The sequence below is a fragment of the Falco punctatus genome (genome assembly GCF_963210335.1).
Source record: "Falco punctatus genome assembly, chromosome: 18".
Taxonomy (NCBI): Eukaryota; Metazoa; Chordata; class Aves; order Falconiformes; family Falconidae; genus Falco; species Falco punctatus.
Genome location: NC_137598.1, coordinates 2,020,877 through 2,034,450, shown reverse-complemented (window position 1 = coordinate 2,034,450; position 13,574 = coordinate 2,020,877). Strand labels below are relative to the sequence as shown.

The 13,574-nt window shown below is 49.1% G+C and overlaps 2 protein-coding genes across 2 annotated transcripts in view; one reads left to right on the top strand and one right to left on the bottom strand.

Annotated features, from left to right (window-relative positions):
* The window catches only part of LOC308054934 (uncharacterized protein), a 155,738-nt gene that overhangs the window by 43,690 nt on the left and 98,474 nt on the right, over positions 1–13,574 (top strand). The gene's annotated exons all lie outside the window — the stretch shown is intronic.
* NCSTN (nicastrin) lies at positions 52–13,572 on the bottom strand. The gene is made up of 17 exons (XM_080368836.1): positions 13,363–13,572; positions 13,013–13,117; positions 11,453–11,576; positions 10,803–10,921; positions 9,592–9,737; positions 9,247–9,397; positions 8,663–8,772; positions 7,690–7,842; positions 6,206–6,310; positions 5,946–6,023; positions 5,637–5,806; positions 4,344–4,446; positions 3,993–4,088; positions 3,393–3,480; positions 3,104–3,255; positions 2,569–2,781; positions 52–1,075 (listed from the first exon to the last, which is right to left on the bottom strand). Exons 1-17 carry the CDS (start codon positions 13,487–13,489, stop codon positions 953–955), a joined length of 2,163 nt encoding a protein of 720 aa, XP_080224962.1. The 5' UTR covers positions 13,490–13,572; the 3' UTR covers positions 52–952.

Sequence of the window (13,574 nt, the reverse complement as noted above, 5' to 3'; positions counted from 1 at the left end):
ACTGCTAGCCCCGAGAGTCCAGCCTCGAAGGAAACAAAGTGTGTGAGCACGCTCATTAAAAAACACGTTTATTATACCAGTGCCTGGGGATTGACTGAGATCAAGGTACCATCATACAAAGCACTGTTTGGAGCGATCAGCCATCCCTGCCTTGGAGAGCTTACAGTCTAAACAAGAGGGAGTTAATCCCCTGTCCTGTCTGAGGGCATAATGTCTTGCTTTTGCCCAGCTGTAGAAAGAATTCAAAATGTCAATGTCAGTCAAAAACCAAGTAAGACAAACTCTGTTTCTCCCGAGACCAAAACATATTGCAACACCCAGTGTTTTTGGTCCTTTTGGCAGCAACTAAGACAAACCAGGCAATGGGTTAATTTGTAAGTGGAGATTTTTTTTTTAATTAAACGGAACTATTTATATATATATATACAAAACCCAGAAAATATTGCACCATTAAAAAAAGGACATTTTACATCTAATCTTCTGTTAAACATACCTTGCCCTCCCTGCATTGTAGTATAGACAGATTCATAGCAACTGTCAGGACATGAACAGGCAGCCTGTGCTGTCAGACACCACGGAAATCTGCTGGTCCACGTACACCCCAGAGAAAATACCTTTCCCCTTTCCACCCTTGCCTTCATTTAGGCAACACATCCATCACATTGTCGTCTCAGTGGCACTCAGGACCAATCCTCTCAAGTTGCTCAGAAGTAAGGACAAATTAAAAAGAAAGGCTTTGGGAACTCCTCAGTCACAGTTTCTTTAGGGCTTGGTCGGCACGGTTTTCTGGGAAAGTCTCTTACGTCTTAGGGCTCAGTCCCCAGAAGCCGAGCACGGAAACTCTGGAGAGAACCATTTGCATCCCTATCCAGAGAGAGGGGCATTCCAGTGTAGTTTTATCTTTGACAATTGTAATCCAAGGGCTAGGACTTCTCACGCCCTGAGAGCATCTTCAGTAAGCCACAGCCCCAGGGTCCCGCGGGATGCTAAAAAGTATATCCGCTTTGGCGTTGATAAAATACGTGGCGAGGAGAGAGAAGATCAGAATGGCAACGCCCACAACCAAAGTGATTATCTAGGAAGGGATGAGAAATACACTTCAGCATTGTTGTTACAAACACAGACCCTGCAGCACCTCACAGAATTTGCACTGAATGGGGGGGGGGGGGGGGGGTCCAGAAGAAAGCTACAGAGACCAGCTCATCACCAAGGCGCTAAGTATATTAAAATAAAAAGATACTCCAAGGAACTTACAGCCTTAGGCAAAAGCAACTACCAGACAGGGACCAGGTCAGCTTTTGTTGTGGTTCCCTGACAGTGCAAGACAACCCAACACAAACCCGTGTTTAAAAGTTGTATCACGGATAAAGGACATATCGTGTTTCAGAGCGGTCGACGCAGTTCGCAAAGATTTTTAGCAAGTATTTAATGTGATACTTTGGCTACTCCTGCATGAAATGTCATCTCCTCCAGCAAGGAACTGCAAACGCCTTTAACAAGCACAGTTGCTGGCAGAATCAACACCTGCTGATAGCCTTTGCCTAGCGGAGATTACCTCCTGCTCAGCACCTTTCCTGAAGCCAAGTGCCAGACCAGTCTAAAACCTCATCAGATTCCTTCCTGCCAACCCTTCTCCTTGCGTGGTAGGACTGCCGCTCCCAGTCTCCCCGGGATATCTCAGAACAGTCCCCACACAGCGCCCAGACACCCACGTGCCGCTACAACTCCCTCAGTACATTTTCTCTCTGGTCAACACTTTGGTGATGGCCGGGCTCAAATTGTGCATCTCCAGGGCACCTGTATCTGCAACAGGCCGAGAGACACGGGCAGAGCGCTGTGCTTGCCTGACAGTGCTAAAAAGGCCCAGTGCCACCCAAACCAACTGCTCCGATTTCAAATAACCACCCCAACAACTGCCTGGGCTTGCAGGGCCTTTGGGTGGCTTAGCCCCAGCACATGATGACGCCAGCATCTGTCCTGACAGGGTATGACATCATTAACAGCCAACCAGAGGGCATCCAGACAGGCACAGAGTCCCAAAGTGACTGTGTGCTTAACCCTTCTTCTGCTGGCGCTTAAGCCACATCGCCCCCAGCTCAGGGCTGCTTGGAACGTCAGACATGGAACCAACAGCCGCTTTGTGACAGTTTGGGCAAAATTTCTTTCTGTGCTGTCGAGGGGATTCGATCTGTGGGAAGATCTGGGTTGTGAATCAAGGAAAACACCTTAACGGCTAAACCTGGCTCCCTGTGCTGGGGGAAGGGGTTAAGACTCCTGTCACTTCTATCTTTTATTCACAGAGCTCAGCCTGCTCCTGGGACTCTTGATTATTCTGCACTGTCTAGGCCCCGATGACTATGTTATTAACCCACAAATGGCTGGAGGTGGTAGGGTTATCACCAGCGATGCGTTCTTGGTTACCTCATTTTCAAGGATCAAAGCCTGGCTGCTCTTAACTGGGCACAGAATGATGGCACAAGATCTTGTAATAAACTCTGAACTGTTTCTCCAGCTGTCAGGAGCCTCACTTTCTTTCTCCGTTTTCTTTTCAGACGTGTACAAACTCACCTCTAGCTCCTTGCTGGCTACCAGAAATATTCGGGCACGGATCTCTTTCCACCGACTCTCTGTCCATGTGGAGTATTCTGTAGATCCCCACTGTCTCAGCTCAAAGGCGGGAGAGAGTGCTTTGCTTAGGTGAACTGTTGACCGAACACAGTAGGGGATTCGTGACGTGGAGTTAGGGTCCAGGGAACCCTGCACCCAGGCATATTCATACATCTGCAAAGAAAACGGGAGAGTAAGAGACAGCAAACAGCCACTAGCAACCAACCAGGCTATCCCCTTGTTCTGGAATGTTACCTGTGTCTGGGGAGAGAGAGAGCGAGGGGCTTTACTGACTGTTCTTGCTGTCAGGGGATGCTTTTGCCCTCTTCTCCCCTGCCCTTGGGCCTTAAGATGCCTCCTTGTTGGAGGAGTTTCCCAGTCCTCCTACGTGTTATTACTAGCAATAGCAAGCCTTCCTAACCAGCCTTCTTCAGAAGCAGAAACCACCTAACTGGACAGCAGATCTGTCCTTGCCTATCATCCCACTCTAACTTACTTCTTTCTCACTGTTGGGTGTCTTTTCAGGGTTCAGGCACTCTTCCTTGGTGAGGTTAACAACAGTGCCGGTGAGGTTTGCCAGGACATACTGCACAAGGTAGGTAGTGTTCACAGGGCTGGAAACGGCAACGTAGTGTTGGGGAACATCACCTGGAACAGTCAGAGAAATGGGATTGGCAGGGAGATGGCCAGAAGCAGGCAATGTTACTATGGCGCTTTAGAAAGCTGCCAGGTAACATATGGGGTCAAACCCATCCCCTTGTTCTTCTTCCCTATGTTGCTCTTACCCAGAATTCCTTTTATGTCTGGTTTAATGATGGACTGAAACCAGGAATTGTTCATTTTAATCAGAAACCCATACAGCATTCGAGTGACCTGGAAAGAGATGGAAATTGGTTTATACAAAGAGGAGAGAAAATAGCACGTTAACAGCTACTCCTCTCAAGATTATTTGGCTGACAGATATTCCCCACTACAGGGGCCAAGTGAAGGAGAGACTCTATGTCACAACTGTATATAACTCAGGATCGAGCCGTGAAAATTGGGTTTGATTCCAGCTCCACCGACTCCTTAGCTGATCCCTGTGGCACACATTGCCATTTCACCTCAGCTCCCTCTTCTGCTTCGTGGAACGAGGATAAAGGAGCTCTGTGTTGTAGAGGGCTTGTGAAGCTTCATGTCTGCCCTGAGATCGAGAGGCAAGGAACTAGAGAAGGGCGAAAGGTTTTTCATTCAGCTGTGGTGGGGAAAGAGAGAAGGGGGGGAGGCAAAGCCCTCACCGAGACAGACAGGACAGCATGCTGTGTAAACACATATAAACAGAGACAGAAGGGAAGTACGTGAGGGCTCATCAGAGATTCCAGGGACTCAATTCCATCTGCTCGTACCGTTTTTGGATCTGCCTGAATAGCAGAGGTGTTGTTGGCTCCCCCTGCAAGCCGGTAGAGAGCACGGGCGACCACTGTGGCAACTTCTGCCAGGGACTGCAAAGGAAGAGTGCTCTGTGTTAATCAAGATAGGCAGATCCAGCAAAACAAGCAAGGAGAGCAAGCCAGAATCTACACATCCATCAAAACACTTACACCGTGCTAGCATTTGAGTGCCTATTACCTCTGTCACTGTACAAAGCGCTCCCGCCTTCTTTCTTCCCTTGTTGAAACCAGCTTGCCCCCTCTCCCCGTGACCCTGCTTCTATCTGCCCCCACCCAAAGCAGCTACAGAAAATGCAAAGTAGGAACCTTGGCTGTGTCTGTGACATACTCCAAGGTCTCCTCAGGGCTAAGCCCCTCGGGGTATTGCATCCGGATGTTCTCTGGAGTGTCGTACATGCTCTGGTAGTATCTGAAAAGAAGAAGGCAAACAGAGGTTGGGGAGGGGCAGAAAGAAACCACAGGGCACGGAATTCAGTTCGGAGTGTGCCTAAAGCAAACAGTGGGAGCAGTCTCCTGGGAGCAGAGATACAGCCCTGCCAAAGCACTGCCCTGCCACACGCTCCTTAAACCATTTAATGAGGCTTTATAATTAACTTGGCCCTTCCACAGCTTCTCCCATCTGAGGATCTCCAAGCAATTTACAAGCTGTGATTAGCTTTCAGGTGGGCGACAGCCCAATCTATTAAATGGGTAGAGAAACTGAGGCAAGGACAACCCATGCGGAAGGTCTCCCGGGAGGAGGGCTTTTGCTGCAAGTCCTGCCAGTGGATTTTATTAATGCCTTATCTTGAAGGCAGCAAGAAATTCCAAGTGAACCCTACGAGAGATTTACACCAAGGCGTCTGCAGCACAGCCAGCTGAACTAGGAACTGGGCTGAGAGCCCACTGCGTGGTCTGTGCATCTGACATACCCAGCCAGCCTGGGACTGATCTCCCCCCAGTGTAAAGCTGGGTCACACAGCAGCGAGTTGTGCTTTTCTCCAAGCCAGCTCTTCTTTAGAGCTGTGCAGATTTAGAGGTGAAAGGGAAGCCCTTAATTGCCACAGAGGTTCTCAGAAACAGCGGAGAAGGACAGAAGATGAAGAGAAAGAGAGGATTTGACAAGTTTAGGGAAGAGGGGAGAGGCATATGTCTGTCTTCTACCCCACATTTCCACTCCAACGTTGAAGAGGAGCAGGGGATCCCCCAGGAACGTGCTGTAGTAGGGTCATGTGGGGTGAATGAAAGTGCCCTTTCCAATGCCTGGGGCTTTTTGCCATCACAAATAGAAAGCTATATTAAAAAAAAAAAAAAAAAAGGCAGCTAGCTTCTGGAAGAACAGATGAGGCTTAGGCACGCTCAGTTGCCATTTGCTCACCTCTGGCTTCCAGCCAGCTGTGGGGAACATTTTCTGTACAAAACTGGATTTCTTTCGGTTGTCAGAATAATTATGTTGCGCTTGTTCAATTACATGGCACATGTTTGCTCCTCCACTCCCCCCAGACTGCAGCTCTACATGTATGTTAGGCAGCATACCCCTGGCAGAGGCGCTGCAGGAGCTCAGATGCCCTCTGCCGGCTCCGCCGCCTTTGGCCTGGCCCTTCGACCCCGGAGAAGTACCTGTTCTGGAAGGCAGTCTTGTGGTCCGTTAGGACCACGCCGGGGATGTGCCGGGCCCGAAGAAAGCGCTGGAAGGAAGACGGGGGAAGAGGCTGCGAATATCCAGCTTCCTGCAAAGTCACGCTTGCTCCCGTGCTGCTATTACTCAAAATATCTAGCAAGTTTCTAACCTGAAAGAAGAGAAAATGTTCTGCTATTCTTTCAGATGTGTAATTTCTCTGGAAACGTTAACATCCTGATCATCTGCAGTGTGCTAAAGATCCCACAGCATTTTGGTTAGGTGAACAGCTGCAGGTTGCTTTTGATTACCTGCACTTCAACAGACTCATTCAGCCGAGAGACAGGGTCTGTATGCATCCATAGAACAGAGTCATTCCTTAGAGCCACCTGCAAAAAAAAAGCCCCAAACACAGTAAGTACATGACTGGACACCAGTGAGTCTTACAGAGCAGGGTAGTCTAGTCCAGGGAAAACCAAAACCAAAACCAGTGAAAAGCTGGCTGGGAAAACCACAGCTAAATTATCACAGAGAAACAGGCAATAAAAAAGTCCCCTAACTTATCCCACACCTGATTCAACTCCACAAATGAATGAATGTTGTCCAAGCGGAGAGGAAACTTGTCTTTTTCCATATCATACACCATTCGTGAGCTGCCAATGTAATCAAAGGTCTCCTGCAACAGGAAAAAAAAATCGCACATGAATCGCACACGGATAGCTGCCTGGCACAACGGCAATGTTTGAGAGGCTGAGGTGGACCAAAACCAAGCGTCTGAGGGCCAACTACTGCACCAAATATTTCTGAAGCTTCGCAAAGCCTGGCACACACCAAACCACCAAAGCAAATATTACATTGTGCCTGGCTCCAAAGACCAAGGTATTGCAGGAAGGGATGGAGGCAAAGGACAAAACCGAAGGCAAACAGCAAAAAACCAGGGGACAGCTACTGAATTCCACAAGCGAAAAAGGCACAGAGCCAGACTTAAGCGGGCACCGATATCTTACAAGATACTGTTATTGTGAGTAAAAGCAGAAAGGCTTTAATACAGCCTTTACTCTGGCGTAAGTCATCCTCTTTGTTTTTTGGTATGGAGGACAGCAAGTCAGGGAAAAGGGAAATTCTCCATGCTAGAAATTAAACACATGAAGCTTTCCAGAAAGGAAGGGTCTCTCTTTCCCTGGAAAAAAGGGAGGGAAGGCTAGATGACAGACCCGAGTTTGTCAAGGGAGCTGCAAGAAGCTGAGCATTGCCTGGGGAAGAATAGGCGCCCCTAAGAAGAGAATCCCCATGACAAAGAACAGCAATGAAGTCAGCCAGCCCCCAGACTTCCCCCTTGACTAATTCACAGTCCAGTCTTAGCATTCCTCCTATGACAGAGAAGGTCCATTCCATAGCGCTAGATGCCCGTCTCCCCCAGGGAAATTCTGACTAGGGATATATGTGCCGAGGAGGGTGAATGAAGGGAATCACATGGCTACAGCATGGGGCTGTGGGAGCCAGTTTCACAAAGCTGCACAAAAGAAGCCATCAATGTAGATGCCTTGAGGGGAACATCAGCTGTTGGCCATCAGTCCCTCCTCCACAGGCTTGTTCTGCTTTTCCACAGCTGCCAACTCCAGCGCTGGGCTCTCAGAAATGAGCTACATTTTGCTGCTGTCAACACATATATTTTTAATCTAGCCTTTTCTGGGCTTCATTTCAGAATTTAGAGCCTGACCATTGCAGTTCATCCTGAATGGGGGTGAGGCAGAGAAGAGAGGTACCACCAGGCACTCTGGGAGGAGAGAGGAGGGAAAGCAAAGTTTGAGTCATTCATCCAGAATGAACTGTGGGGCAGAATATGGGTTGCCCCAGTGGAAGCTCCATCTGCTGTTGTTATCCCAGTGCAATTAAGATCCTGTTATCACTGGGGGAGCAGAGAGAACCACAGTGTGGGGCTGCAGACAAATGATTCTGCAAAAACAGTAGGGAAAAAGTTCACGTGCAGGGAGCCAAGGACTGATTCGCTACCTTAGAACAAGCCAAATGGTGGAGCGATGCCACTGCTCTTACCCCTTGGAAGAAGGTGAACATTATATTCCTTTGCAGCAAATGAACATCTGACACTTTATGAAGGGCTTCAGCAGCAGCCAAGTGGGTCACAAAAGAAGAGACAGCACTGTCTGCCCCGGGTGCAATGTTCCAGAAGAAGGAATGGCTGTCAATCTGTAAGCACGAACAGGAGGTGTAAGAAACTTGCACGTAAACAGAGGAATTCTGTGTTGAGAAAGCAAATCTATCACCTTGCTCCTATCCCACTCAGCCTACTGGTAAGGGAAGAATCGAAGCACCCCACCTAACGAAACTTAAAATACTGACTACACTGCTGTGGCAGTCCTGAGGCCTCAGAGCCCTGCTGCCACCCCCCCCCCCCACAGCCCTAACCCCAGAACTGAGAACAGCAAGTGTGCCATGATTTTAATGCACTGTTCAGCATGAGTCTCTGAGATGGTGACAAGATGGAGTTTGGAACTTGCATCTCTGGAGAGTGTAAAAGTGACTGTAACACTGACTGCTAGACAGGGAAGCGAACTTCTTTCTCAGCTTTGACACTGACTTGACACACAACAAAATCTTCATGTGATTCAGCCTCTCCCCCCCCAAGAAGCACAGATGAGCTAACCATGCCATCTCCCTCTCTGCAACACTTCTTAAGGATGCAAAATATCTTAGGAAAGTGTTACAGACACTGACTATTTCTACTTGTCTAGTTCCATCAGTGAAGAAAATGCTGAAAAAAACCCCTCACATAACAAGACAGAAAGAAACAAAAGGCAGATGTCCTCATATTGAAACAATGGGTAAACCCACCAACTAAAAGGCTCGTACTTGCAGAAGCACAGCAGCCAGTCAGATCTAAAAGGTTTGGAACATGGGAAGAAATGAAAATATATGAGAGAAGTATATTCCCATGAAAGTCGAAGCCCACATCTTCCCAGATTCCTTCCAGTCCATGCTCTACAAATCAAGATTAAGAGGTACCTACTCGTGTAGCGACAATAATAACTTCCTTCTCAGGATCAACTTTTCCAGAGGAATTGATAGGTTGCAAGGTGCTCCACACATTGTAATCAAGAAGAGGATCACATACCACCTCTAGGAATCAGAAAAAAACATTGCTTGAGTTGAGACAACAGCAGTGACCAGTGAGAAATGAGATTTCTGGTCAGCTGCAGCTCATCGGTAGCTCTATCAGATGAACAAACTTTTGCTCAGCAGCAGTGAAGTCCCAGCCCCAGGAACATCACGGGCAAAATATTCACCAGGACCAGGATTTTGACTAACGTACACAGAGTCTAATGGAGCAGCAATCTCAGAGCCATTCCAGATGATCTGTGTAGCAGCTATCAGGTGCCTTTCTCAGCCAGCATCTCTTCTATGTGTTATTTTCTGAACCGATGACAAACCTAGCCCAAAATTCCTTACCACTTCAACAGTGTATCCTGAAAAGGCTAAGCAGGCAAACAAGCCTTTAAGGGAAACTCTAAAATTTTCTTTCTTTGCACAACTGCATTCCACTGGGATTTTTACCACTAGCCTCATCCCACAAGGAAAGAGGATTCTGCTCACCGGGATTAATGCTGAAGGTGCTTTGGAGGGAGCTGCGTCTCATGCAGGTGACAGTGCTGGTGACAGCGTGCATGTGGGAAAAAAGCTGCATGGCACAGAGAGGGTACTCGGGGCCAGATCCATCACGAGGGACATTATGGTCTTGATAACACTGGATGGAAATAAAAATCATTACAAAACTTAGCCCTTCTGTAATAGCACTGTGTACTGCAAATAAAATGGGACCATGTATTTTTACTGTATAGACTTCCACATCTAAGTGGAGAGAAAACAAAACTTCTCCCCCCTTTGCTGGACTGTGCGGCGGTTCCCCTCTCCTCCCTCCTCGCTGAGGAAGCGCAGTACCTGCTTAATAACTTCTGTCTCATTGGCATCTTCAAGGAGAAAAATAGGGAAGTCAAAATCCTCATAGGAAAGCCCACTCCCCACAGGATTCCACACAGTCTTATTGCAGTGTGCAAACTGAGGGCCATAATCTTTGGAATAGACACCTGGAAACAGAAAGAAATGGGCAAATCTGAGCCTGCAAGAGAATAACAGACTGCGGGAGAGGTAGGGCCTGCTGAGAAAATAGCAGCAAATACAAAATGAGCACCATTATGGGCTGAGGAACCAGCTGACAAAAGCTTGGAGAGACAGAGTTGGTCACTGCATGCGGCAGAGTGGCAGAGACAGAGCACTGTGCCACGCAGAGAGAACGAGTAACATGCACACTCGAAGTCATCACATGCCAGGAGGCTGGCATGAGCACTCAGTGAGCATTTATCACATGCTGAGAGAGCGGAGGAGGCACACAGAGAAACATTATACTTCAAAAGGCAGAACATACAAACCCGCATTTTCTGAGCTCATCATGTGTTGGAAGTACCCCTCAGGCATCCATAACGTGCCAATCATTTTAACACCTCAATACTGTGCAAACAGCATGAAGGCAGAGACACGACAAATGCCAGCACACGGAACTCATCACAGGAGCGCACACGGCATCCTGCGCAGCAGAAAGCCTTGTGCAAACTACGGAAGGTGTAGCAATTTCTCCCCTCAAAGCGCAATACAGTTAAGTTTGCTGCATGAAAAAACAGCAAAATGAAAACCTAACTGAAACCACAGAGGGAATTCAGGGAGGCAAAATGTCATCTTAGAAAGTAGCGACTGGCCCAGGCAGAGAGGTAAACGCACCCTCCGCTCGATCTATGCAAACATAAGACGCTTTAACGATCGAGTGTGGACAAAGTATGAGTTTCTCACATTAAAGAAAAAGAAGTTACAACAACCCTTGGTCAGGTTTAACACTTTAGGGACTTAATGCTGTTTTAGCCAGCTTATCTAACAGTCTTCCCCTCAACACCTGCCCCAGCCCTTGCTGAGACGTGACAGGATTCCAGCTCAGACAAACTACTCTGAAAGAACATATTGAACCTGTCATCTTAAACATGATTTTATGTTAAGTGTAGCTACAAGTTCAGCCATCCTTGGCACTTCTTTCTTTGGCCATATGATGTAGAGGCACCATTTCTCTTCCTCCCAACAAGGATAAAGACTTAACATTTCCTTACCAAACCCATCGTTGGGGCACTTCAAACCAGGAGAGAAGCCCTGGGGAGGGCTAGGTTTGGCAGTGGCCACAGCAAGGCCTGACACGCGTGAGGTTCCCTTCAGCTGCAGCATTACCCTCCTGGAAGAGAGAAAATATGACTGAAATGACAAATTCATTAATGAAGAGTTAAGGTCCAAGACATGCTAACACTGACGTTATTACGATCAAGCATGTGATGATGCTTTTGATCAAAACCACCACGTCCCTTTTTCTTTAATGTTCTCAGAACTGCGTAAGATTACAGACACAGCAACAAGCAGAAAACTTCAGCCACTTCTTTCCTGCTCAACCCAGGAAGAGATGTGACCGATCTTAATCACATTGTTCAATGAACTTCAGTAACTGCTACAGTGATGAACACGGCATGAGAATTCAGAGAGAGCAGAGCTCTTCTAACAGCAAAGCAGCCCACTTAAGAAGAAATAAATTCAGGCACTAAACCACAGTAAAACCACAAACATTTCAACCTCGCTATACTGCAGTGCAGTATCAAGGCTGATTCTGCCATCTGTCACTTGAAAAATGATGTTTTCATCACCAGACTAGAGACCCACGTTGGTCTTCTAGACTCCACTCACCCTGGGGAGATAAAAACTGGTGATGACTGACCTGTTGAAGAGGTTCCCATCTAGCAGTATCATGTAGGGTGGATGCGGGCCATCAGCAAGCACCCAGTTCAGGTCCTCCTCCTTCTCAACCACATGGATCACGCCCGTGTCTCCACTGATGGAGGCTGTGGAAAGAGAGTGGGCCCTGCGTGTTTCCCAGGGATCTACTTCGTTCACACCCTCAACCCACCCCAGAATAGCAGGGCAGTATGCCACTAAGGGCTTTAGGGAAGAACAGCTCGTGGATTTAGAGGGCTGGAGGGAGCAATCTGGTGAAGTGGCACTATTTAGCTAGAGCAAGACAGAAAAAGGAGCAGTGGTTTTAGTAGGGGAAAAAACACCGCTGAACAGCACAGATTAAGAAATAAGCACTCACACACCGAAAGCATCTTTTAAGCACATCAGGACCTTCAGCTAAGCACTATGAGTCTCCTGTGACTGAAGAGCATAAGGAAGGATAGCAGGAAACTGAGGCCCTGAGGCAGAAAGGCACTTGGAGGGGACAGGACCTGCCTCAAGTACCACAGCCCCAGCAGCAGTTCAGTGCTGCCCCTCAGCAAAAAGATTGCAAATTCAGAAACTGAGAGCTCAAAGACAGCTCATTCTGAGGCCTGCAGGGGCCCAGGGGGCAAAAGATTGTGACAGCAAAGGGGATTAGCAAAAAGCAGGTCCACTGCTTGTCATTTTGCTCTGTTCCAAAGAAAACGGACGATGCACAAAGCACTTTCATAAGAAGCTACTGATAAAAACAAGCACTTTGTCAACCTGCAGAGTTAGTAACTGCTGCCGTTGTCAGAAACTGCCTGCAACTGGGAAAACGGGATGGCATACGGCTGTCCGCCCGAACAGCAGGCGCACACAGAGCATGGAAGAGGAGCCAGAGAACTTTGTACCCTCGGTTATTTGACAGCCCAAGCGCAGCTGTGCTGCCCTGTAGCGGCAGCTGACAATCTCCGCTGCAGGGACTGGCTCACTGCGGAAGCAAAACGAAATGGGAAATGAGCAAAATGCTGACTCACACTAACTTCAGCCAGGAATACTGCATGAATGGGGTTCCCTTATCTTTTAACAGTCATGCAGTCCTGCCTTTGCCATTTCAATATGACAAAAAACCTCTCACCAGTTAGCAAGCACTGCACAAGCAGCTCAGCCAAACATTCCACTCCTTTCAGATGTTGCTTCCTCACTTTTTTGCTCCCTGCTCCCTTTCTTTAATACCTTGTTAAGCCCTAACACACCCTGCAGTGCTCGCAGCTTTGCTGCGCACCCCTAGAACCTGTGGCCTGGCTTTGTCCTGTGTGCGCATTGACTGCATGAGCTCAAAACACTGCTCTCAGTCTTGGCAGGGATTTTTGAGGTCTGTAGGAACACAATCTCTCCAAGACCTCCACCCCTCGATCTAGCAGAAGCAGGTCAGTGCATTCAGCACGACTAGAGCAGGATTGGAAGAGAAGGGCAGTACCTATCTAGGCAAGTCCAGCGGCGGGGCAGCACTCACACCGCATCGCCCACGGCGTGCCCAGCCCAAGGAGCAGCCCCGGGGCCCCGCAGCGGTACTCACACTGGCAGCCGATCTGGTGGGTGGCATTCAGGAGGCGAACGCACGGTGCCGTTTTGTTCAGGGGGATGTAGATCTTCCTCTCAACAGAGTTCCCCTGGCAGGAGCCTGGGGAGAAGACACAGCCCCACCTCAGAGGGGGCAACCCGGGGCTCCTCGCATCCCAGACGGCTCTCCCCAGCTCGGGGCGGGGGAAAGGCGAGCCCCTCCCCAACTCAGAGGACAGGCGAGGGCTCCCAGTGCCGCCATCTCCAAGGGGGCCAGGCGAGGCCCTCCCTACCTCCTCCTCGTCGCGGAGCGGTCCCACACGGGGGAGGCCAGGCCTGCCCCGTCCCTCTCCCAGCCAGGCTCACCCGCTGCCAGCACGGCCAGAAGCAGCCCCCGGAGCAGCCACCACCAGGCCGGGAGCGAGCCCCGGCAGCTCCTCGCAGCGACCTCCATCCGCCGGCTGCCCCAGGCTCTCCCCACTGCCGCCGCCATCTTCCCAGCCCTTCCGGTTCCTCCACCGCGGCCACGCACAGGCGCCGCCGGAAGCCGCTCTGCGCCGCCAGAGGACTGACACTCG

Bases quoted from the DNA above. Each gene is read 5' to 3' on its own strand.
- NCSTN (XM_080368836.1), bottom strand. From the start codon at position 13,489: ATGGCGGCGGCAGTGGGGAGAGCCTGGGGCAGCCGGCGGATGGAGGTC. The intron at 7,843-8,662 runs GTAGGTACCTCT...TCGTGCTTACAG, and splicing joins TTATTATTGTCGCTACACGA to ATTGACAGCCATTCCTTCTT. The intron at 6,024-6,205 runs GTGTGGGATAAG...TTTTTTTTGCAG, and splicing joins CATTTGTGGAGTTGAATCAG to GTGGCTCTAAGGAATGACTC.